The sequence below is a fragment of the Chaetodon auriga genome, chromosome 20, assembly GCF_051107435.1.
Source record: "Chaetodon auriga isolate fChaAug3 chromosome 20, fChaAug3.hap1, whole genome shotgun sequence".
Taxonomy (NCBI): Eukaryota; Metazoa; Chordata; class Actinopteri; order Chaetodontiformes; family Chaetodontidae; genus Chaetodon; species Chaetodon auriga.
In genome coordinates, this window is record NC_135093.1 from 9,987,124 (window position 1) to 10,013,335 (window position 26,212).

Consider the following 26,212-nt stretch of genomic DNA (forward strand, 5'->3'; position numbering starts at 1 on the left):
ATGAAATCCAGTGCTGTGTTGTCCCATGTGGCCTATCATGTATATTATCCCATGTTTTATCATAAGTTCTTTATCTTGGCGTTAAGACAACGTGGAAAAGATTTCCTAGAAGTAAAGATACCTTAATTTATAATAAGCTACTCATGTTTTTGTTGTTTGTCTTGTGCGAATCTTTCGGGGATCAGGAACTATTTCTTTTTGCCACAAAATCAAAATGAGGCTACATGTTAGTTTTTAACCACACGGTATGAACTCATTTTCTTTTCACAGCTAATATCATTATTATGCCAAAGCAGGGAAGAAAAGCCGCTGAATGAGTGAGGCAGGTGCATTTGCACAGAGCCTCATGAATAGCCGATTCCCATTAACCATGCGCGGCTCTGAAGCGCGCATAAATAATAGCTGGCACCGCTGATAAAAAAGCGCACCTTGGGGCCTCTCCCCCTCTCTCCTCCTCCATCCCCTTTCTTCCCCTCTCTTTCTCTCTCACGGGAATTGACGCTTTTAATTCCCCCCTTTCCTGGCTCCAACACTGGGTCTTCAAGAACAACTTATTTGAACGCAGCAGACTAATTATAAGGAGTGGATCAGATTCTGTAGCAGCGTGTTTTATTTGGGAGGTTGAGATAATTCCTCTTCCTTTCATGCCAAAAAAAAAAAAATCTGAGACTGTTCTCCGCTCCCATGTCCTGTCTGTCCCGCATTTGTAATCCTGCGCCTTGCAGAACGAATCCGCTGGACTGGTGCCTTTCCTATTGAGACGCAAGAAGCATAGACACAAGCCTGCATCAGAGCGCAACAACACCAAGCTTCTGTCATTAGAACAAACAAGACAGAAAAACACCAGAAACACTTCTCACTGCCTGTTAAACCCGAGGTCACAAATCGTGGAGGATTTTGCCGAGAAGTTGCATGTGCAGGAGTGATAATCCTCGACCGGGACAGAAGGAATGGGATACCCGGGCAGAGCAGTGAGAGGATGGGGAGGGTGGAACGGATGGACGCTCCTGGTTTGGGTGGCCGCTGTCAGCTTGGCTTTGGCGGACGGACGGAGAGTGAGGCAGCCCAGATGTCCCGCTGGATGCACCTGCACCAAAGATAACGCCCTGTGTGAGAATGTCCGATCCGTGCCTCACTCTTTCCCACCCGACGTCGTCTCACTGTAAGTGACTTGATTTTATTGTGCCATTAAATGTAGACAATTGTCAGGAAATCTTAGGGAAATCCTCTGTCTTTGCCTTTCAGGACGTTCAGGTCTCATCATTATTATTATGCCTTTATTATAATTAGACACATTTCCCTTTGATATTTGTTCTCCATCCTTCCAGGTCTTTTGTCAAGTCTGGATTTAATGAAATCACAGGAGGGAGCTTTGTTCACACGCCTGCCCTGCAACTGCTGTGAGTATCTATCTGTCTGTCTATCTATCTATCTGTGCTAATATGTTTTCAGTGTCTAACAGAACCAAACAATGGGACAGGAGCTCCCCCAGAGGACTTGCATTGAGGCTGATATGCAGATTGAGAGGGGGATTCTCTGTAATGGTGTCAGGATTATGCAATAGACCACATGGCTACAGCGACTAACAGCAGGGGAAGGGGAGAGAGGAGCTATGTGTGTGTTTGCTGGGGAGATATACAGAGGCAGAGATAAATAATGAACATGTTCTTCTTTTCTCCCAGAGACAGCACTTAGAAAAAAGGGGAATAACAGTGAAATCATGATGGCGTTTACCTCACTATTTCTTTTATGACATCCATTATTACATATATATATCTTGGTAGCGCGAGGTGAGGCTTCACTGTGCTCTCTAATCACACTTCTTTCAGTTTACTGCACAAACAGCAGAATGTTTTTCCTGGCATCCCTTCTTCCATATGCTCAGATGACACTAAATCAGTCAGGATGTGCATGAAGGCTTGAGACCAGAAGGAGGTTAATTTTAAACTGGGTAAAGTGAACGAGTGGCATCGACCCCTCATGTCATTATTAACTGCCGAGGTGACCTAGACTAGCTTAACCTCCACTGAGCTTCTCTAAGGCCAACGCTGAGGGTGCAAAGGCTGAGAAATAGGCATGAAGAGTTTCATCACAGAATTAGATTTCCAGCATGCAGATATCCTGGAATTGCCTTTTTTCAGGGATGTTTTGGGATTGAAACAATAGATGTTTTCAAGAATTAATGAGATTTATTCTGAGGATACATTCAATGAATAGGGGGCAATTTTCCACAGGGTTTACAGTGTTTTAAAGGAAAGACCTGAAAAAACAGAACAGTTTACTTAAATTGGAAGCACACAAATGAATTTCTCAATAAGATGTAATGAGTAGATGTAGTGAGTTGCATAATGCAGTATATTATTGGTGGACACTATTCTTACATTGCTGGTATAAAGGGTGACTCAGAAACATGTGGGAGGAGGCATCCGTTTCTCTCTTTCATTCATTCCATGAAAAACATGTAGGAGTGATGTGCCATTCCTCCGTTTTATTCATTTAATTCATTCTTTAACTGCATACTGTGGGCAGAGATGCTGAATGAGTCTGTTGTCTGCTGCAGTAACTCTCGCCCTCGGTTTTTGACTTAAAGGAGCTGATGTTAGTATTGGGAGGAGGTGACAATAGATCACAACATATATCCCAATGTGATATCCCAAAACAGCATTTCCATTTCCCTCCCAAGTTCAACCCAGTCCCCATCTGACTTACAAAACATGACAACAACAAAGTTTGGGATTTAGGAACGCAGTGGAAACTATGTTAACTCAAGGCAGTACTGTATCTTTAAATTCTATACTATTTTTCTAGTTTTTGTATGTTTTCTTCACAGATTGTTCACAGCAAATTCATTTGACCTTATTGACGAGGATGCGTTCCTGGGTTTACCACATCTCGAATATCTGTAAGTATTTATCCTTAATTTCTAAATGGTTGATGATATGCTGTGTGGTTAAGGGTCATAAACTACACAAATTATTTCCCAGTTGCATATTTTCTGTATTGTATTCATAAAAACTGATGCAAGGCGCACACCGATGAACATCAATCAAAGACACCTCCAATTTCAATCTTAAAACCAGCACAACAGTTTTCTTATATGTATTACTTTCTATTTATATTACATTTTTTTGTCTAAGTGTCCATCACACCAGCATGTTAACGCCCCACACAGGTGTTTTCACTTACGTTTCCTGACTCGGGCTATACATCCTTCTGATTTTTATTAGTTCAGAAATGCTGCTGACCTCACGCGGTACCCAGCCCAACCGCATCCAACATCAACCAGAGCACAAGTATAATTAGCTACAGTAGAATAATACAAAACACCTGTTTGGGTGTGCCGGGCCTTTAAAGTATAATTCATTTTGACATTTTTTCCTGTGCACAACCACCCGCATCTGCTGTCAACCTCTCACAACTGCAAAGGAAGAAGACATGCAGAAAGTTAAAGATTTCAGTGTTTTCTGTCACAATATATTTGTGTGTGGATTATCTACATCATTGTTATTGTATGAAGATACTAATGAAGAATGTCTCATTCACAGATTTATTGAAAACAACAAAATTGCATCAATATCCCCATTTGCTTTCCGGGGCCTGAAAGCGCTGATACATCTGTAAGTATTTTGGCTCTGTGGTGCAATGTTGGAAAACTTTATTCATCCTTCTTTCCTCCTTTATTCCTGTCCAGTTTTAAAAATGTTTTACTTTATCTTTAAGGCTAATCATTAATAATCTGAGAAGCCATTCTCTGGTTAAGTATTTTCTCTGTGGGAGAGGTAATGTGATATTAGTATTCAAGGTATTCTAACACAAACTGTGCATCAATTTCATGTTTTCTCTCTATGTATCACTTTGTCAGTGTCTGAAATGCAAAGGTAGGCAGAAGTGCTGCTGCCACTGGTGATGTCCAAGGTTACTGACTGAAGCTGTCAGCTGGATCAGGTTACTGAAGGGCAGATGTGGATGTGACATTGCTTTAGTGTTCCTGTAGAGCTGACACATTTGCGGCAGAATAATTTTGTGAATTTTAACTGTCCTGTAGCTTAATTTTTCTTAATATGTATTTATTGCTCTTGATATTGGAAGGGAACAGCTGTCAGCAGTGGGACTGTATCTTCTGTAGGCTGCTGTGGGGTCTATTGTGAGAGTGATAAGTGATGCATTGTATGTACGGTATCTGTGTTAACAGATGCTGCGTTCAGAACATCTTAATACAGGAAACAGCAGCTTATGAACAGTGTTTTTGTCAACACGATTTCACATTCCTGAACTGCAAAGCTTGCCAAAACTAAAGATAGGTGAGAACGTGAGCGACCTGTAGGTCACAACTAAATATAACTGTACTGTAACCTTAAACCGAGGGACCTAAAATCTGTCCCGCAAGTCTCTGTCAGGTCGTTCCTAACACAGTTTGGGTTTATGCTGTGCTGTGCAGACAAAGGCTTGTATACTTGCATTCTTCACCATGTGTGACTTGATGTCTGAATGGATGGGTGATTTTTAACTCATCATATTTTCAAATGTAGGAAATTTAGTACTACTACTACTCAAATACGAGGGGTTTAGTAGTTTTTCAGCATTTCCTCATGCATGCTTTAGGTGAGAGAATGTATAGCTCTGATGATAAGACAAAGAAGCATTATTAAGACTGCAACTATTAGTGTTTACATGTTCAGTATCAGACTATCTGTGGAGGAAAGAAATCAAATTTGTTACATCTACTGGGCCATATCAAAAGTAAAAGGTTAAACACATCAATAGCATGACTTCGCACATTGAAACTCAAGTAAACACATCCATAAATCTGTCCTAAGCTTGATAAGGGTCTGCATTCATGTCTGCCCTGAGCATTGATAGATATTACTGACAGCAACTCGTCTGATGGAAGCTGTCAGAGAGCAGACAGCAAATCCACATCAGAGGAATTATTGCTTTGATGACTCTCTGAGCAGACATCACATTAATGAGGGTACATTCAGACCAAGAAATGCTGCAGAATTTCAACATGACATTCTGAGCTAATGATAAAAAACTATAGAAAAGCTGGTATGTGTGTTCTGTACTAGTAAAGCCCTTGGATAAGTATAACGTTAAAGGCATTTATTTGACATTGTAGGAAATAAACTTATTTGTTTTCTTGCTAAGAGTCACGAAAGAAGATCAATACCACTGTCACATCTATCTAATCAATATGAAGCTACAGCCAGAAGACAGTTATCTTAGCTTAGCATAAACAGGGGAAAACAGCTGGGGAAGTTCACTTGTGATGATTGTTACCACTAGGAAGTTGCCAGTCAACCACCTGGAACTTCAGGAAGCCACTGCTCCTGGACAAGAGAGAAACAGTCCGCCACAAAACCCCAAGTAAAAGTACATCTTGCTGTTTGCATGCTTCGGATTTTGTACAAACTCGGCAAAAGAAATATAACAGAGGTGGTGGTTGGCAGATTTTTTTTTTACCTTTGGACAGAACCAGGCTGGCTGTTTCCCCTTTATGCTAAGCTAAACTAACTGGCTGCAGCTCCAGCTTTCTGCTGCATGGAAAGATCTGATCAATCAACTCATGTGAATCTTGGTAAGAAAGCAAATTCCCAGAAATGACAAAACCTTAAATCTGACATGTTTTTCTAACCTCAACCATCTAACCAACCATTTACCTCTAACCCTAACTAAGAAATGAAGACCAGTCAGTCAAAAGGTGAATTGGACAAGTCTTCATGGAATGCAGGTGGGACAAAAATCAACAGAGGGTGTGCACCGGGCCTTTGGAGTGTTTATCCTCAGGATAACGGGCTGTCGGACAAAAGAGTTTAAGGTCCAATAAGACATTTTTTGGACTATCTAGGTTTTCAAATATCAGGCAGTCATAATAATGGGCAGTCCCCTGTCTGGTGTAATCATTGCAGAGCTGCGCCTTTAATGTAAATTGGAAGAAAGAGTCAGAATGTGAATCTTGTTCATAGGCCAACCCATAATGACTGCGGGGACAAGTCATAACCAGCCTGCAGTTTGGTCTCATTGGTCTAGGATTAAATCAATTCACAAGTAAGAAGCTATTAGCCAATAGTGTGTGAACAACTACAGAATGTCAACTAAGATTTACTCATTCGATCTGTTCTAACACAGCTCAGAAAGTCATATGCAGCCGCACGGTGGGATAAATTGCTTTATTTTTCCTGTCCCATGGATACTTGTACTTGTTTTGGAGGTAAGAAGACACAAAAAAAGATAAATAAATGCATTAGAGGGCATTTTGTATGTGTCATATACAGTAAATACATTATTAAAGGGCACCGGCAGGGCTCCTGCTGGAATCTGGTCCGTTCTGCTGCTCTGTCCCCATCTGTTTGGAAAGTGCATTCTTGCACAAACTGAAAGTAAAATGGCCTCTCTCCCTGGAAAACTGACTCTCAGATAAATAATGCAGCCTTCATGAATTACGCTGACATTTCATTTCATTTGCATCTCTTTTTGGTTTGAAGCTCAGTCCCTCACTCACAAATGAAATGTCTCTATGGGGCCATCTTTGAATGGTTGGTTTTAACAGGCTGGCAAAGATATCATCCACTTGACAGCCTTGGAGAAGAGTAGAGCTCTGTTCAAGTTGGTTAAAAGCATGAAACAGTAATACTGCTTTGTATATGAGTATGACCAGTGTTAAAGGAGTGAAATGTTCTACATCTACATCTCCATTTAATGGATGAGCTTGGTGTATAAAGAACAGCATGTCGCCCGTCGCTAACAAATGATATTTCCTCGCTGTGCTCGAAGTAATTGCTGTCCCTTGATTAATAAATCACTAATGATTTAATTCCCTTTCATTTCACCACTTAGCCTTTTGTCCCATAACCATTGTCAGGGCATTGAGATCCTGACTTGTGCCTCCCTCACATTTGGTTGCCTGTACTTTCATTGGTATGAGAATTCATTTATTCTACTGTGCTCATGTCAGTCTGGCAAACAGGATGAATGAGAAGAGTGTAATACGGTGTAATGACTCACTGTCTATTAAGTGTACAGAGACAGTCTGCCTCTAATTCGATCACTGTGTGTATTATTTTGTTATCTTTGTTGATTAGGAGTCTGGCTTACAACAACCTTGAGACGCTGCCCAAAGATGTCTTCAAGGGCATGGACGCTTTGACCAAAGTGTGAGTTCAGTCTCTTTTACCTGGGAGGCTTTGTTGAGACACAGGACATTTAGTAATCAGTTTTCTCATTGATTGATTGGTCTATAAAAGCTATTTCTATGCATTTATGTGCTCATGTAATTGCCAGTATAGTGTTCCTGATTGGTGTTTATTCTGAAATGGTCAAGTATGATAGTGGAACAATAATAATTAAATCTAATATTAGTTGGTGGTCTGTGAGAGAGATTCGCTGGAGAGGGGAGGGAGAGGATTAATGGCACATTTTGAGAATAATCTTCCTTTGTCTTCCTCTCTTGTTTCTTAACTGTTGGATTAAATACAGTAATATCATGAGCTTGTGGTGCTAAAACGTAAGAGAGAGGAATTCCCAGACCAGACAGAGGATGTAAAAGTAAGAAGCCCTGAAAGGAAGAACAGAAAAGGGTTGTAAGGAGAAGCTATTCCCTGCTGCAATGGAGAAAAGAAAAAGAAGGTTAAGATGTAAAGCAGAGAAGAGGAAGGCTTGGGTTGGAATGCCAGAGTGTCAGTGCAAATGGTAAACAAGTCAATTACAGAGAAAAGAATTGGATCCTGGCTGCCACAATCAGATGGAATAATGCAGGCTACAGTGTCTGTGTTTGTGTGGATTCAATACACACATCCAAGGTCAACAGCAATTCAGACTGAGAGTGGGCGACGAGCACAGACTACTCAGGAGATAGGACACTTGTTGTGGCTTTCCTGGCGTGAAGCCAAAGTGCAGCCAAGTAGTGGCGAGACAGACGGCGAGACAGGAAGCAGATCAGGGATTGGAAATAAAAAGCAGTTTAAATTACATGTTTCCATAGTAAATATTAACAAATTAACATGTGCATTTCTCTGTGAACTGATGTCCCATGTGGTCCATGCATGCATGCAGGGATCTACGGGGAAACAACCTGATATGTGACTGTAAGCTGAAGTGGTTGGTGGAGTGGATGCACCACACGAACGCCACCCTGGACCAGATCTACTGCAGCGGTCCACCCATTCACCAGGGGAAGAAGCTCAATGACCTGCTGCCACACTCCTTTGACTGCATCACAGCGGGTATCATCTTCCTGTGTCTGGCCCCCTGCCATGGAAGCATTATGCTAACAATAGCTCTCTGTTACCGTTTTCGTTACTTTCTTTCCTGTTCTTGTTGCCCTGTCTTATTTCTAATGTCTTATTCAGTGTCACGTGATGTTTTTCAGAGTTTGCCTCCTATCAGTCGCTGAAGTTTGAGTCCATTTCGGTGGAGGCCTTCACCTTTGGTGCAGATCAGTATGTTGTGTTTGCTCAACCATTTGCCGGGACGTGCAGCTTCCTGGAGTGGGATCATGTTGAGATGACCTTTAGAACCTATGACACAATTGAAAGTGAGTTCATAAACAATGCCAGCATTGATGTTGTGTCACATTATATATTAATGATGTTTTCCTGCACCGTCCTCTCATCTCTTTTCTTATTCAGGCACCTCCACTGTAGTCTGCAAGCCAATGGTGATCGACAACCACCTCTTTGTCATTGTGGCCCAGTTGTTCGGGGGCTCGCACATTTACAAACGCGACACCTCCGCCAACAAGTTCATCAAGATCCAGGACATCGATATCCTGAAGATTCGCAAACCTAATGACATTGAGACATTCATGATCGACGGAGAGTCTTTCTTTGTCATCGCTGACAGCTCTAAGGTTGGCTTCTTTAGCTTTTCCAGCACTGGAAAGCAGAAAACACTTTATGGTACCTGATTACATTAAAGTGTGCAGGTGTTTCTGTTATTGTGTCCAGTACTTGCATGCACTCTGCTCCTCTAAACTGCTCTTCCACTGTGTCAGCCAGTCCTTCCCCTGCTGTCCTCTGCAGCATGACAGTTTTTGTCTGCTCCTGCCGATTACCCTGACATTGCCAAATGTTCGCATATGCTTTTGCATGGGCACGCTCAAGCACACACACACTCATCTCATCCTGTTCTGAACAAAGCTGACTTGAGTTGACATTTTACACATATTCCTCTCATAGGCCGGTTCCACAACAGTCTACAAATGGAACGGCAATGGCTTCTACTCCCACCAGTCACTCCACCCGTGGTACCGGGACACAGATGTGGAATATTTGGAGATCTCCAACAAACCCCACCTGATCCTGTCCAGCAGCTCCCAGAGGCCTGTTGTGTACCAGTGGAACAGGAGCCAGAAACAGTTTGACCGCAGGACTGACATACCGGACATGGAGGACGTCTTCTCCGTCAAACACTTTCGGGTCAAAGGTGAGAGCTGCAGCTTGAGTGGCAGCATATGTACACACACAGACTTTATTTTTGCACTTACTAAAAAGACACTGTGCACACTGCAAGCAGTGTCTAACTCTACAGTAGCACTGAATATTTCTTACCGCACTGGGTGTGTCTTATGATGAACAGCAGACTTTGATTCAAGGTCGGCATTTCCTCTGATGTAGTTTACTTGATAAAAACATTCATGACTCACACTCTTAGCTGGAATTTATTACTCTTTTTTGAAGGCGCTAAGAGGCAGTATCACTTTCCACTGCCATTAACATGTCTATTAATCATTAATGTATAGTATTCTCTGTATTTTGTCTTTCTAAAGCAGGCATGTCCAAACTATTCCACAAAGGGCCGAGTGGCTGAAGGTTTTCTTTCCAACCAAGCAGCAGCACACCAGACTCATTTCATCAGCTGATCTCAGTCTTCAGAGAGCTGATTGGTCAGACTTTGTGCTCTTGATTGGTTGGAGGAAAAACCTGCAGCCACATGGCCCTTTGTGGAATAGTTTGGACATGCCTGTTCTGAAGGGATGCCTCACCTATTAGTCACTCTTTCCTAAGAAGCTGTTGATAACAAGCTATGAGTCATGGTGAAATTACATAAACTGTTTGTGAGCTTCCCTATTTCAAATCCAGATTCAGAAGCTGAAAGTATAAACTAAAGAGTCTCTTGAATACTTTGTCCTATTCAAAGGTGAGCTGTTTATATGCTTGACAAGATTCATCGGGGACTCCAAGGTGATGCGTTGGGACGGCGCCATGTTCAAGGAGGTCCAGACATTTCCTTCCCGTGGCTCTATGGTGTTCCAGCCCGTCTCTGTCGGCAACTGGCAGTATGCCATCTTGGGCAGCGATTATTCACTGACACAGGTCTACCAATGGGACACCAAGAGGGGCCAGTTTGTCCCATCTCAGGAGCTGAATATCCAGGCGCCTCGTGCATTTTCTCTGGTTTCCATTGACGACCGGGTGTTCCTGCTCGCGTCCAGCTTCAAGGGAAAAACTCAGATCTACGAGCACCTCATGATTGATTTGAGTAATTAAACCATCGTCACTGTGGGACAAAGTGTACACGCTACCATTCAAATGCTTTCTTCTGTGATTTGTTTTACTTGTCAGTCCCGTTAGAATCCACCAGCAATTCCCGACTAAACTAAAGGAAGTGTCAAGGAGAAGGTCAAACTATATGAAGGGATATTTCAAATACAGGTCAGGACCTTTAGTTTTGGTTTGGTTGATATTAAGACGTTGAAATTGTTCTATTAGTTACTATCATTGTGTTTGTTCTGAGGCACCATTTCCATTCATCTTGACTCCTCACTATTTGGGAATGCCTTATTCTCCATTTGAAAAGCTGATTTCCACCCAGTGCGAACTGACTATCTTTCAGGAAAAACAATGAAATCTGTGCTTGTGTCTGTTACTCAACCCTGCAAGTGGACAGTATATGTCTCTGGTTTTGTTTCTATTGTAGGGTTTTAATAGGAAAGCTTTAGGGAGTTTGGTAGTGCTAATCACCATGCAATAATAAGTGTATGGTTTTCCTTTAAGTCGTCTTTTACTTAACGGAGCACTTCAGGAAAATTGACTCATTAAAATTACTCAGCATGAAACGGTACCTGCTGTGAGGTGCGTGGACATTGTACACAAGCAATTGGGTTATTTACCTCACTTCATCTCGTCTACTATTTACTACACTGAAGTTGAAACTATTTCACCATTCATGCAAAAGTCTGGTGGGGAGCTTAAGGAATTTCAACCTCATGAGGGACAAGAGTAGAGCTTGGAACCAAATGTGGGTAAAAATTGGACAACATTACATCCATTCTTCTTCCACAACTTGCCAGCTAGTCAACCCGTGTTCCATCAGTCTTGTTGTTAGATTACACTTAAAGAAGCGACCCGAGTAGATGTAACGAAGAATCCACTAACACTGTGAGAAACGAAAAAACGTCTCCTGTCTACTCTATAGTCATCAGTTAAGCAAGACTGCATGCATGATGCAGACACTCATACTGTTGATTCCTGATGAATAACTCGCTAGAAGCGTCCCTCTGTGTCACCTCGCCCCCCCCTTTCACTGCACTCTTGCCCCATTTCTCCCTCACCGACAAAACCATTGTTGTCTTTACTCCGCAACTAAAAAGCCAACCACTGTGCAGCACCTAGTACCTGTGCTTTCACACGGTCCTCTTATTCTGACACAAAGGAAGCAGATTTCTGATAACAATTAGCAACTTCACTGACAACAACTTGCCAAATATAATGTTTACGTTTTTACAATACTGTGTAAAGTAATTTATATGATGTTGCTTTTGTATGTAGAGGGGACCACACTCAGTGTTTAATTTTTCATAGAGGTTAGTGTAGATTTAAGAAGAAAAAAAACAAGGATCACCTCCTTAAATGCTGTGTAACATGCTACTTCTGCAAAACAGTTTAGGCTTACTTGTGTCAGTCTCGTTAGGTGAGGATAGAGGATATTAGCTACTCCTTTGTCATGTTGCTCATTGTATTTTATGTACAGTAGTAATAAAATACTAAAATGCAAAATCATAGATGTAGTTCTTTTATTGTTGCTGTTGATTCACCACAAACATGGGGTTTTATTTCTCACACAGTAAATCTGGAGTGGTGTCAATCATCATTCAATTAATGACAGTCTTCACCAGCAATTTATGATTCTTATTCATATAGCCAATTTTATATAGCCAATAGCTATATCAGACAGTCAGTCGATGATGTGGGCATCCCACTGAGGTGGTCAATAGAGAGGGTTTAACTATGACCTTGTTAGTAAATCCATTATGGGTAAAAAATGAACAAAAACATCATTACTATCAGGAAACATATTGATGCCCAAAATCAATTCCAGCTAAAATATACATGAACATTTTGGAAAAGATAGCTGACAGACTCACAGTTTCAATTTTGTTACTCAAATATCCTTAAATGTATAGACATAACAATCATGATGTGCACATTAAGGGAAATTATGAGCAACTTTAACACTTCTTACCATCATCTAGACATGAATGTGTTTCATGAAGAGTGGAAGCCGAGTTTTGGTTGGTTCAAATCCGCACTCTGCGATGGGCGTAAACGTTGGGTAATGTTTTAGTTGTCCAGCAGAGCTAGTCTAGGTTCAGTTCTGCCCCCCTGTGGGTAAAGTAACCACCGCATGGGAGTTAGTATCCTGCCACCAAGGTTAGTCATTAACCTTGTCTTCTCAGTCACTCAGGGCAGCAAAGAAGGCGGACAGCACTCTGTCCAAGGCATGCTGTCGCTCAGCCGTCACATCTTACCATGGGCGACTGCAACCACTGCACACACGAGCGGGCCTTATCCGTGGAGGACGACATTACTGTAGTGTTTCACAAAGTTGACAGTGACAGCCATGGCACAAACAGCGGCGGCGACGACCACGACGAGTGCGGCGACGATGACCGGACAGCGGAGAGGATTCACTTGAGAGGAAACTGCCGCGTGTCGTGTGGCTACGACGATGATGCTCCGGACACGGAGGAAGGGAGAGGAAGCGAGAATTCAACGGAAGATAGCGGGAAGAACAGACTTTGCCCGCCGGCGTTTTGCGTCAGAAGCAAGCCCGCGACCCGGGAAGAAAGCGCACGTGAAGGTAGAAGAGCGCACGCACTTAGTTTAAGTGGAGAGATGAGAGCCTCCTCATCCTCACATCAGTGGCGGCTGTTAGTGAACTTTGTGATGTGGAGAAGATGCAGAAATTAAGTAGAAGCAGGCAGGGAAGCGCTTCCGACGTAGCCGCACGTTATACAACCGTGTAACGTCACGTATCAGTAATAGCAGCGCTGATATCACGTGAAGGCTATTAGCCTATAAGCAGGGGATCAGTGGAAGGAAAGCACAGTTAAAGTCACTCTACACGGTTGTCCGACAGTCCAGCGATTCTAAAAATGTTTTTGATCGAAATAGTGTTTTTTAAGGTCGTTTTTTTTATTTCAGAGTACAGTGAAACGGTAATATTAGATGGTGGTTGGCCTTAACAAGAGTCCTTATTTCTTCATTTACGTTTTTTGCTTAATAATAACATTACAGAGTTCCCCCTTATCGCGTTCATATATGAGTAAGTCGGTTGCCAAGTGTGTCGCAGATAAACTGCAGTAAACCAGCTTAACACTTGCATCATCCTTAAAGAGGATGGATGACTGTGCACTTTTACAGGAACACCACACCTTGAGGCCTTCAGCATGGTACACATGAAAACAAAACATTTCCTTCTCTTGAAGTTTAGTCAGAGCTTTACTACAGGGTGAATCTCTTTTCCTCCACAAACTAGTTCAACAGGGAAGTGGCCATCAGCAACAGACGCGTGAAACCATAAAAGGGTTTTCCCATCGGTGTGCATGTATGAGGAAGAAAGGCAGTTTGGCTTTATTTGGAAAGTTCACAAGGAAGTGAATAATGCCCTCAATGCCCAACGGTTTCTGGTAGCTCCTGTTCCTGGTGAAAAATGGCATGCAAACATTCTCAGTTTCAATTCTGATATTAAACTTGGCAGTAATTCATCAGTATAATGAAGTGATGATATGATAATATAATGCAAGTCAGTGATTCCAAGCAAATTGGTTTAACAAATGAGTGTTGTACTTAAATAGAAAGAAAAATGATGGAATGATAATAAAGCATAAACACACGAGTGCTTTTGAAGGAGTAGCCTGTCCTGTAATGTAAGTTAATTATTGCATGCATTCTCAGAGTTAGACAAAGGGTATGATTAGACATCTCAACAGTATGTAGCTGCCAGAAAACCTCAAACTGTAACAGTCAGTGTACCATGGGTTATGTCTTTTCAAGTACATGTACACGACAGCAACAGACACCAGTGTTGGGCAGGCTTCTTGGAAAATGAAGTGCGCTAAACTATTATGTAAATGACTGGCCCTCTATTAAATAGGCCAACATTGCTCCAGCATGTTGGTCTGCAGTAGATGCTACTAGCCATGTTAGCACCGGAATGTGCTAACAACAAATTCTACAGGCTAACCAGAAAACTTTCGGTAGTCGTGTTATAGCGAGGGAAATAGTAGTTAGTGGATGTAACTCCAGTTCTATGAGTTCTATGTGTAGCATGCGTAGTAAATAACACAAACAAAGCTAATAGCACTACTCCAGTATGATGACAATTTAAAGGTTAGGGAAGATGGACATCTATGTCTTCAGCTTGGTGCAAGGTTGAGAAAACAAATACCGTATGTGATAAATGGAATGGTTCGTAGACCACACGCTGCAGACAAATACAAAGGAACATGTGAGTGACCTCAGGTTGAAATTTAATCTCCACAAGCATATCTGCTCCGCAGGCAGGGTTTGCAAACACTACACCACTGACTTTTGCAGGTCTTTTGTTTGTGTTTTGTTCAATTTGAAGGCCACATGGAGTTCAATAACATACTCCCAGCTTCACTGCTCCGTGCTGCAGTTCCTGTATCAACATACATGCAACGAAAGAAGCACTATTTTTTTTTTTTTGTGAAGTGTGGAACACTGTGTTCTCCGACTCTCTCCTCCTTTTCTGTCTTTTTCACAGACCCAGAGAAACCAAAGAGATGTCCAGGTATTGGTTTGTTCTATGCTTTCCTTGCCACGGTTTTGTTCTCCATCATTTCCCTCTTGGTGAAAACCATCGAGGGAGTCCACGCCATAGAGATCAGCGCCATACGCTGCTTCTTCCAGATGCTCTTTACTGCGCCCTTGCTTATCTACCACAAGTAAGCATGCTGGAGGATCTCAAACATTTAGACTACTGCATTCACACTGTTCAATTTCAACCGCAGATTTAAGATTTACAAATACTTTATATGCCATAATTAGTGCTATAGTAACACTCCCAAACCAACAATTTATATGCTGTGATTATATTAAGTGCATAAAATCAGCAAGGTAGTGCATATCTCTGCCAGTTGGTTGTCTGTGGGGATTTCTGCTTTTGTGTTCATGCCTTAGCGCCCACTTCACAGGCAAGTATCCTGGCTTAACACATAAGCACTGCTCAAACAAGTTTAGGTTGTCAAAATACTGTGAGAGACATTATTATTCCCCTCTGCCCCGTTGATGCAAAATACAATGTCGATCCAGTGTTTGGAATTTTCCCACAGGAAGTTACCTGTGTTTGTTGTACTTGTGTTTGTGCTTTTCAGTTAAATATACATTGAACTTCACATCCGATTAACAGTTCTTAAGTGGAACAGAATAAATAAATCCATTAAATAAACAACTTTAGAGATTAAATACTGTCCCAGCTAGAAATTGTACATTCACAGAACATCCCTGCTGGTGTGAAAGATGTCACCTTCCAATGTTCCCTAAATTCTAAATGCTTGTCATGTGGATTTCTTTAACGTTATTTGGTGATTATTTGGACGTCACTCTTTGTTATGTGAACATATGAGTGTGCTGCCCTGAAGTCATATGCGGAACTTTGACCTTTCATAACCAAAAGAGGATGTTTTATGAACGTCCCCAGTGTGCTGCCAAGTTTCGGGTCATTACCTTAATTTTAGGTTGTAGTAGAGACACGCAAGTTTTTAAAAATAATGTTTAAAACAAGCCACGTGAAACTGTTATGTCACAATGCCAGACGATACAAAGAAAACACAAATATTCAAATAACAGAAGTAAAGGAGACAGTACCTGAAGAGATAACAACAATAATAATTAATAATTGATCAGCTTAGGACTGGGGAGTAAAGCGTATACCTATGCTTTCATCTTTGCATGGATGCATAGAAATGTTTTTCATTTTATAATCACATTATGAATTAAACTTAACTTAATTCCCAAAGACTACCAGTACTTTTATTCATTCATTTACCTATTCATCCATGCATCCTGTTCGTTTTCACATTCATTCATAACCGCCTCTCTTTTCAGCCCCACCCACTCATCTGTCCATCCATCACACTCACCTCCACATTACCTAAATCTACCCACCTGTCATCTCTCAGCTTACTTTGCTGCCCATTTTTCCTCCATCCGTCTCTTCCTAAAGCCTGTTTAGAACCTCGTCTGTCAGTCAGCCTAATCATCGATCCATTGAGTCTTTCATTCATTCATCCATCATCCTCATATCTCTGCTCCTCCAGGACAGGTTTCCTGGGTCCCAGAGATAAACGTATATATCTGGTGCTTCGGGGTTTCATTGGCTCCAATGCCATGATCCTGCTCTTCTATGCTGTTCAGCAGATGCCCCTGGCAGATGCCACCGTCATCATGTTCAGGTGAGAGCAGGCAGAACCTAATTGATTGTTGTTCATTATACTAAGACTGCGAATAAGTTAGAGCTATTAATAGAGCTGAATACCTCATATGAGACATTAATCAACATCAACTGTGTCCATACATTTATTACTTTTACTGTTTATTACTTCCTATTATTCTTTCATTGTCCAAACCCCATCCCTCAGTAATCCAGTCTTTACCTCCCTCCTGGCCTGGATCTTCCTGAAGGAAAGATGTACAATCTGGGACTGTGTCTTCACTGTTTTTACCCTGACTGGGGTCATCCTCATCGCCCGACCACCATTCATCTTTGGCAAGCGTCTACACGGCATTGAGGGAGACTACACTAACCACATCAAGGGGACTATAGCTGCTTTTGCAGGTGATGCCATCTATAGGTTCAGTTTCATACAGCAGTTATATAGCAGTAAAGCTCAACCATAATAAGACCATAAAATCATTCAGGACAGACTGTGTCCCAGGCACATCAGGGTCAGCTGGGAGGGACGGTCTTTCCAATTAGTGATAGTCTCCTTCCAGTAATAGTCCTCAAATGCTACAGCTCCTCTACATGTGAAGGAGTGGTAGTTTGAGATTTATCAACACCTTACACAATCTCAAAAAGTAGCGTGAGTCACCTGGCTGAGAAACCTAGTTTTAGCTGCTTGACTTGACACCTGTTGCGTGTGTGTCTGTGTGTCACACCCTCAAGCCTCAGCGACTGAATAGTTGATACACTCCCAACATATACAACCATTTGAGAGTACCAGCAACAGGCATGCCAGGCCTTCATGTAACAGGCCTTCGGCGTCACGTGGTTCTCCTCAGCAAACAGTCCCAGCTTGGTTAGGTTTCGGAATCAAAACTTCTTGGTAAAGTTTAGGAAAAGATGGGTCAACATTGACTTGGTTTCCCACGAGACATGAACAGCTGTCCTCCTGGGTGAGAGTCTTGGTGTGTTTTACCCTTCCATCCATCCCATTCTCCTCCACATACAGACTCTCTTGCTCTTTATACTACATCACCTAACTTTCTCCTCTGCTCCTGTCATAATTACTATGGCCACTAGAGGTCACGGCCTAACAATAAATGGAAATATGCATCGTAATAAGCTGCTCGCTCAGGTGACTTCGTATGAAAATGGGCTGTTACTGATGTTTCTTACAATGTTTTCTTAAAGGTTTTTTGGGAGTTTTCCTTTCTGTCTAAATGGAGGGTGAAATCCCTTGAGACATATTTGTGACTTGGGCTAAAATTGATTCGATTTGGGCTTGAATTTTTCAACTAGCATGAATTGCTTGTTTAGCAATAGAGTTGTGATCCCTCACTGGCTTCCCAAAATTTCCCAAATATTTTTTTTGGAACCAGAAAATGAATGCTGGTCCTGAGTGCTGAGAGCTTTTGTGTGATTTTTTTTTCACTTCTGTAGTCCAATGCAACATCTTGACCTCACTGGTGATTCATCCCACAAGCCTTCCTCCCCTCATTTGTGAAATAACCCTGCATTCACACCAAACACATAAGCACAACATTGTGCAAAATAAGGCCATTATTTTCAATGGAGAGTGCATCTGCGTTCTCCTCAGCGGCTACGCAGCCGCAGCAGTGTTCATTCCCCTGATTTTTCCTGTTTTCTAAGTGCAACTTAATTGAACTTTGCCACCCCAAAATAGGCCCTCAAATACACTGACCTCCATTCTGGTGTTGGCAGGAGGTGGAAGATAGGACGCCACCAGTTCCACTGTTTTTTATTATGTGCATCAGTAGAAAAGACTATGGTTAATTTTCATTTTTCTTCTGATTGCTGTATTCACGCAGTCTTTTTTTTTTTATTCATAGGAGCTATTGGGGCTGCTTGTACATTTGTTGTCCTTCGCAAGATCGGGAAGAGCGTCCATTACTACCTCTCTGTGTGGTACTATGCCGTCATCGGTTTCATGGAGTGCATCATCACTGTATCCGTCCTTGGGGAATGGAAGATCCCATTCTGTGGCCGTGATCGCTGGTTGCTGATGTTGATTGCTGTCCTGGGCATTGGCGGCCAGATCTTCCTCACAAAGGCCCTGCAGATTGAGAAGGCTGGACCCGTGGCCCTGATGAGGACTGTCGATGTGGTGCTGGCGTTCATCTTCCAGTTCATTTTCTTTAACCGTGCACCGACCTGGTGGAGCCTCGGCGGGGCGGTGTGCGTTGTGGCGAGCACTAGTGGAGTAGCACTTAGAAAATGGTACAGCAGCTCTCGCAAGAGCTCAGAAGAAGCAAAATAGGATGCTTTGGTAATACTATTTTTCACTATCATATGTTGATTTATTCTGTATTTTACTTGTTATTTCCATGCAAACCGGTGAGGAGGCTTAAACTCTTTTGGGAGCAGAAATATAGGATAATCTAGTCAGGGTCAGTTATGAGCTTATGATAGTTTTAAATTCCAAACTGAACACTGTACATCTATACATGTTGATTCTTTTGTTATGCATTTATATTTGTGTACATGAGCACAAACATAAGTGGAAGGAGAAACTGTTGCTGCCCCCAGCACCACACCCTGCTCCCCAGAGCTTGTGTGGAGAACTAACTGCCCATTCAACAGAGATTTCCTATTTTCTCCTAACTAAAAATGTGCACAGCATAAATGGGGCTGAAAGCTGAAGATCACCGCAGTGAAGCAGTTTAATGAGGGATGTCTTCAGTCCCATTTTCCTTTTGCTTTAACCTGAATGAAATACCTAAAGGGAGAGGTTTACTGCATTGGGACCAGCGAAAAGACAAATATTTGAGTCCACGGGAAGGAAAGATAAAAGCTGACAATAAACGCCCCAAAGTGGTTACTTGAAATCAGACGCATGCTGTAGGATTCTCTCAGGGATCTTCTTGCCAAGCTGCTTACAATCACACCTGAGTCCAATCCCACGTTTTTATCCATGAAGAATATATTCCTTTGTGATATATTTTATTGATTTTTGATTTGATTTTTCTTCTCGCACACTTGTAAGTTACCCAAATATATTGAAAAGATAATTCGCTAATATCCATTACTTTCCTATCCATAGCTTATCATCTCTATCTTTGAAGTGCCTTAAGTAGGGAACGTTAACCTCCAGCTTCCCTTAGCGGAGCTACTCAGTAACAGGTAACTTGTACTGGGCAGCTCTCAGGTGTGATTTTGTATATACATATGAATATAAATTTAGGGTGCTTCTGAAAAAAAAAAAAAAAAAGATTTTTTAAAACGCTTGTTTGACAAAATCAAAACAGCATTTTTAACGAGGCGCCTCAGTGGTGACCCACAAAGACCACGCTGATTTCTTCATCATCTCAGGAGGGGTCATCTCTCTCGTGTTGGCTAGCACCTAATGTCATCTTAGAACTGAAGCACCTAATTAGTGTTTACAGCAGTCTAAAAATATATTTTCTATGATGCTCATAGAGGGGTGTTGCTTGCACTTTGTCTTCGCTAGAGGGTAGAAAAGTGTCAGTGGCCTGCCACTATAATTCAGCAGAACGGTGATCATCCAGACAGCTGCACACAAGGACTGCTAGATAAGGACTCCCTCTGTTCATTCAAGGACCTAGAGAAGAAAGCCGGTGTTGAGGATTTCCATTTGAGCGTTGTTGTTTTTGTGACTTGAAAAACCATCTGTGTGATTCTTGTGCCAGCGTGAGGACGTCTGTCGTCCCCGCATGATCACCCATGATCCTCGTTCCTGGCAAGGTGGGGTTTAACTCCCAGGAAAAAAAAGAAAAAAAAAACACTTTGAGACTTAGTAATAGTGTTAAAATATAAAAGAAAAAGATCCTTTGCTAAAAGCAAACGTGTTGTGTTCTTTGGCACTGAAGTGTTACCTTGAATAAAAGGTGTTCTTTATGTTATTGTTTATGGGAAAGCCCCAAAATACCCTTATTTCAAGGGGTGTGTCTGGTATAACCATTATGTATTCTTAGCATTTAGCAAGGCCTTTCCCGCTGTCATGACTCTTGATGTCTCTGTGCAACTGCAGTCCTGAGTTACATAAGAGTTTAATTGGGTGCTAGAAAAGGAAGGCAATTAGCGCTTTTTGATTTCCTGAAGTTCCTTCCTGCTGTTTTTCACACACCTCTGTTTTCTGCTCTCCTTCGACCTGTTGAGAGCTGTGTCAGCACGGCACCATCATCAGACTTGCCTCCAATTATAGTTTGTCTCTTTGTGAAGTAAACTTTGTTTCAGTAGCAAGTGAACTCTTCAGTTTGCGCGTTGTTGTTTTCTTAAATCGGATGGTCTAATGTGACGCTTCCAGTGACTTTGACGTTTGTTTGTCTCCTTAAATCTCTTCTTTATGAAGGGGAATTTTTGTATTCACAGTGGTCCTATAGGGCAGGGCACAGTGTGACATGTGACATCTTAAATGAAGCTTGGACAAAGCTCTTGGCTTTAAACGTTCAGTTGATGTTTATTTCCATGCAATTTGCTGTGGTTTGAAATTCATCTCACCGTTATGCAACAAGAGGTTACATTATTCTGATTAGGATTACACTCCTATGAGATTTACAGAATACCTGTTAATTAAAAATGGATCAGTGCATGATATTCTGATCCTACCCTCTGGTTTTCAAGAGTAGAATATACCAAAATGATTCGTTTGGGTTCTTTGTGTATGAAACCCTGGGATGTAAGTCATGAACAGTAACATCAGTCATGCTTCAGAGTGGAGGCATTTATTTCAAGGCCCTGTGATGGTTTTGAAATCGTTGTTCACAATCACTTTAGACATTCTGAGGCTAATTTTATGTTCTTGTTTGATTGCTTTGATTTCTGCTTCTCAGAATATTAGTTTAGTTGACTTGGATGCTGGTAGCGTAAGCACAATGTGTTGTATTTCCATCGAATGGTTGGGTAAACATTTGTTTTAAGACCTATAAGCCTTACAGACCTACTAAAGCTGTTATTACGGTTTTTAAACTATGCTTTGATAGTATTTATTTTACTATTTCTGTACTGTATTACATCAACATATTCTATGAGATGTATATATTTCTGCATTGTGATTATATTTAGTATATTATGATTTATTAATAAATCCTATATGACGTTATAATCTTATTGTCTGTGGTCTTCTAATATTCAGTAGCTCATATTGTCTCGTGCGGTCGAACTCTCTCTGCCAGGCTTTATTTTCATAAATCTCTTGAGAAACCGCATTTCTTCACATCTTTCTAAATGACTGAACCTTGTGGAACAGGCCCAAGCTGTGCAGAGGCATTGTCCCATCAGGACACCATTGTCCCAGAAGCCCGCATTGTCACCCCGCCTCGACTCATGACTCAATGGGTGACAATTGTCCAAACCAGGCCACGACCATCGAACCTTTTTCACAAACCACTGAGTCAGGTAGCTGCTGCTCAGAATGGTACCTGGCTGAGTGGATTGTAGTCATTGTGTGCGTGCGCACGTGTACATGCAGGTTATTTGTCTCTGTGAGCATTACACCTTTGTTTATTTCCCCTTTGTTTGTAAACAACGCAATTATGGGGCATTGTGCATTCATGCAGGATGGCTGTGTTTCGTTGTGCTGCCATGTAAGCCATATCTTGCAGAACAAAGGCTTGTGCCTTCCATAGAAGGCTAACTGCACGCAGATGGTGTTATAAACCTTACTCTGGATCTAGGCTACGGGTGCTGGGTAATTCTTGAGCTGAGCACTGAGCTCAGTGAAGTGTGAAAAAGGCTGAACTAGAACAGAGTCGCTCTTTGTTGCAGAGTAGAATTAAGACTAGCTTGAGGCTGTTGTCAAGTTTTTGTATGAAAAGTTTTTTTTTTTGTATCTCAGTTTTAGAGGTAATTGTCGCCCTCTATGTTCAGTTTCAACATGGATCATCATCCATGTCTTAAAGGCACAGTCATCTTTACAATAAATAAATCCCGTATTGTATTAATATTGCCACTACTATGTTCAATATGTTCAATACCGTTATTATTAGTATTAATGTTGCATCAGTGCAGGAGCTTCCTGCACATGTAATGAACCTTTACTGACAGCAGAGGGCAGGATCCACAAAAAAGAAGGACTCGCTCTTGGCCGCAACCTCACTGGAAACACTGGGAAGTAGCGCAAGTGGTGGTGGTTTTATTAATTTTTCATGGTCATGAAGAGGATAAACAAGATGATTGAAGGTGATCTGCAATTTTGCACATTTTCAAACGTGGTAGGGTGTGATACGGCGGGGAAACTTTCTGTTGCTGCTGCTGCTGCATGGACTCTGTCAGGTCAACAATGATATCACACAAGTAGTTGCTCATTATCCCTGGCAGGAAGAACACCTGTTTCTTGATCGAGGTGTGGCCTGAAGCCCGACTTTCAACCCATAGAAAGGAATGCAGCAGCTCTGTTAGAACAAATGTAAAACAAGCTGCATCAAGCAGTTCTGACCACTGTCTACTACCCCAGCAGAAGCTGAGAAAACATCTGATGTCTGTCCTCTCTGCCACCAAGCATTAAAGCCTGTAAGGTTAAAAAAAAATAGGACACAGTAATTGTAGTTCATTTTGCAGTTTACTGTGGAAAACCTTGCAAGACACGCAGGTTTGTACTCACTCTTATCAGATGAGGTCAGAGGTGTGTGTAAGATAGTCTAACAAGATTCTGTATTATCACTATACCTACAGCTCCTTATTTACATTGCTTGTCAGTACTCTCACATGCACACATGCAATCTGTATTATTCATCTTGACCTGTATGTCTCTGTTATAGACATTTGTACTCTCACTGTCTCCTGGCTAAGTGCCCAGTGTGGTCTTTTCTGCTTGCTGTGTAAAAATGTTCAGTTGGTCCTAGCAGGTGTGAAACGCTATCAGGAGCAAAGCTGTGATTTTTAGTCTTCAATCTTTAATTCTCTGCAGACAGAGGCAGAGAAAGACACCCCCTGGGAAAGAAAGATGAAAGATGAAGCTATGAACAGACTGTGCAGACTATTAAAGGCAAACATTGGGTGACCAGCGTGGGATGTTTAGTGACTGTATGAAGAAATATATATCCAAATATTATCACTGAACTTCATACAGAATCTTTTCAAAGGTCCATTTGAAGAAGAATGACTGAATACTGCAATAAACTCATAAAGGACGTGAGATCCATCTCCACTCAGTGTGTGCATGTGTGCAAATGTCATTGTCAGTGCACGTTATTTAATACCATTTGCATTTTCTTGTGACAATTCCACCGTCATATAAAATGTCACAGTCATGACGGTGCAGTTGTTAGTCGGGAGGAGCTGTGACAAAGGTCACTGTCATATTTAAGTATGTCACTGAGTGCATGGTGGAATGTAAAAATGGTAGATACCGCTGGAAAAGCCCCCCCGCCCTCCTTTTTATCAGCGAGCTGGGGATTCCCAAAGGTTTGCGCGCTCCTGGGTGGAGGAGAGGTGGAGGAATGGAAGGCTTGCACATTCCTGTCGGATGGCATAAGACTTCCCATCAGCGGAGCGGCAGGGAATAGGAAAATAATCCCTCATTTTCCAAGCTGAAATAAATGAAGTTATAGGCTGTGAAGCGGAAAGGGGCATCAAGCACGTGCTGTCGCTGTCACCGGGGGCGGGGCGGCGGTGCGTTCAAAGGCTGCTACCTTTCGATTCTACTACTGCTACAATACCACAACTACCACGAATAATAATAATGATCAGGCGAGTAATGAAATCACATGCGTGCATTTGTTGCAAGCGAATTTAGCCATTGACAACCAAAGGAGCACATTATCACAAGATTTATTCCAAAAATTAAAAATCTGGCTGACTCGGCTGAGGTGAGGAGGCACATCTGGCTCTAGATTATGGGCCAACTGATTTGGGTAACAGGTGACTCTTATGTGGGGCCAACCAGCTACTGGAAAATTCTGTCATGTAGTCGAAAATATTTCTGCGCAAGTCTATATAACATTGAGCACATTAGCTCTGAAGTCTGAATTGCTGAATTGCTATGAAACATACATCATTTTGGGCTTGACGAAACAATGTATACGGCACTCTGCATGAAGTGGACCACTGTCTATGGTGCGAAACTGTAGCCAGACATTCCAATGTGGTGACACACACACACACACACACACACACACACACACACACACACACACACACACACACACACACACACGGAGTACCACAAAGTAACCCAGAGCCGCAGTTATTGTCCTCCTGTCCGCAGCTCAGTTGGCTTGTGAGAGAAGGAGATGCTGCATTCGGGTGCTGTTGGATATATTTGCCATTTAGCTTTAAACGTTCCAAACGCTCATGAGGAACGTGAATGAATTCATATATCATAACACTGAAGTACATGTGACATACCAAACCAGCCAAATCTCCTATGCTGGAGCAATACTATTTTTGCCCTAAAGCTTTCTGAATGCCAGTTAATTTGTGGTACTTTAATTAAACAACTTAATTTTGGAATATGCAGCATGTGAGCACACTATCACCTAAAATAAGTCTTAAAAGTGAACAGGGCGCCTCTATGAGAGAGGCATAAGTTTAGTAATGCATGACCCACCTCAGGAGATATTGTTTTAGTGGTGCAAATTTCTAAACATATTTGACTTAATCTAATGACGTAAAAACAAAAGAGATGCTGGCAACCTGAGGCTTTGGGGACCCAGAGCAGTTACCTGTTTTGCCAAGTTGGTAATGGAACCTTGTTCCTTCCTAATATTACATGCCGCCCTTTCATGGCTTTTGAGCTACAAGTCTGCAAGATAAACATCTGTGGCATTCACTCATTGCTTTACTTCTTCACAACAGCACATTCTAACTAGTGTAATTGCCCAAACTGGTTTTTCTGTCCGCTGATGTAAATATCACACGCAGCAGTGCATCCAGCTGCTTGTCAGTCCACATGTTTAGCTATACTATTCCATCTATCAGCTAGCCTGTGCACGTGCCTGCATTTTAATTCTGAAAAAACTATTGAACTTATTTTACTAAAACCAAAATGATCTTAAGCTCTTGATTTTGATTTTGGAACACGGGATTCCGAGGAGCACCTGAAGGCACCAGAGAAGAGAGCGGTTTCCCACCGCAGCACGAGCTGCTGTATAAACTGTCTGTCCGCGAGACCTGCGGAGCGAGTCAGTCAACTGCTTGGCCGAACATGTGTTGAACTACTCAGCGTGCGTGAGTTTCTCTGGATGATAACTGGACTTGACACCACTGGTCGGTAAGTTTGAGCCGCCACATCCTCGAACTGTCACGTTAGACACCTTTTCAGCGGGCTGCGTTGCACGTCGGCACCGCGGTTTGTTTGTGAAGTTCCTCGAAGTGCCAGCGGTTCCTAAACTGGTGTCCAGGAACAACCAAGGCACCCCAAACCAGAGTAGTAATGTTGTGGCATGCGTTTGGGTTTACCCGGTGCTACACAGGAATGTAGGTGAGATGTGTTTGCTAGCTTGACTGTGTTTCAGTCGGGACACTAAACCGAGAACACCTCTTCCACCTCAACCACAAACAGGCTGACAGGGGCAGAGGTTACGGTTTTTTTGGGGGGGGGGGA

The 26,212-nt window shown here is 42.0% G+C and overlaps 3 protein-coding genes across 5 annotated transcripts in view; all 3 read left to right on the forward strand.

The window, feature by feature from the left end:
- Positions 1-737: 737 nt before the first annotated feature.
- lgi1b (leucine-rich, glioma inactivated 1b) lies at positions 738-11,999 on the forward strand. The gene is made up of 10 exons (XM_076759164.1): positions 738-1,162; positions 1,329-1,400; positions 2,831-2,902; positions 3,546-3,617; positions 7,083-7,154; positions 8,053-8,222; positions 8,369-8,533; positions 8,628-8,848; positions 9,177-9,423; positions 10,138-11,999. Exons 1-10 carry the CDS (start codon positions 951-953, stop codon positions 10,485-10,487), a joined length of 1,653 nt encoding a protein of 550 aa, XP_076615279.1. The 5' UTR covers positions 738-950; the 3' UTR covers positions 10,488-11,999.
- A 7-nt stretch (positions 12,000-12,006) lies between these two features.
- slc35g1 (solute carrier family 35 member G1) lies at positions 12,007-19,901 on the forward strand. Of its 2 annotated transcripts, none has more exons than XM_076759166.1 (5): positions 12,007-13,080; positions 15,010-15,190; positions 16,565-16,699; positions 16,886-17,082; positions 18,540-19,901. In XM_076759166.1, the coding sequence occupies exons 1-5, from the start codon at positions 12,750-12,752 to the stop codon at positions 18,965-18,967; spliced, it is 1,272 nt and encodes a 423-aa protein (XP_076615281.1). In that variant the 5' UTR covers positions 12,007-12,749; the 3' UTR covers positions 18,968-19,901. The 2 variants fall into 2 exon arrangements, with proteins under 2 accessions (XP_076615281.1, XP_076615282.1); XM_076759167.1 differs by having other exon boundaries at positions 12,583-13,080; positions 16,353-16,699.
- A 5,871-nt stretch (positions 19,902-25,772) lies between these two features.
- plce1 (phospholipase C, epsilon 1) overlaps positions 25,773-26,212 on the forward strand; it is a 77,849-nt gene continuing 77,409 nt past the window's right edge. For both annotated transcript variants that reach the window (XM_076760289.1, XM_076760290.1), the window contains exon 1: positions 25,773-25,879. The gene's annotated coding sequence lies outside the window, so the exon portion shown is untranslated. The remainder of the gene's footprint in view (positions 25,880-26,212) is intronic.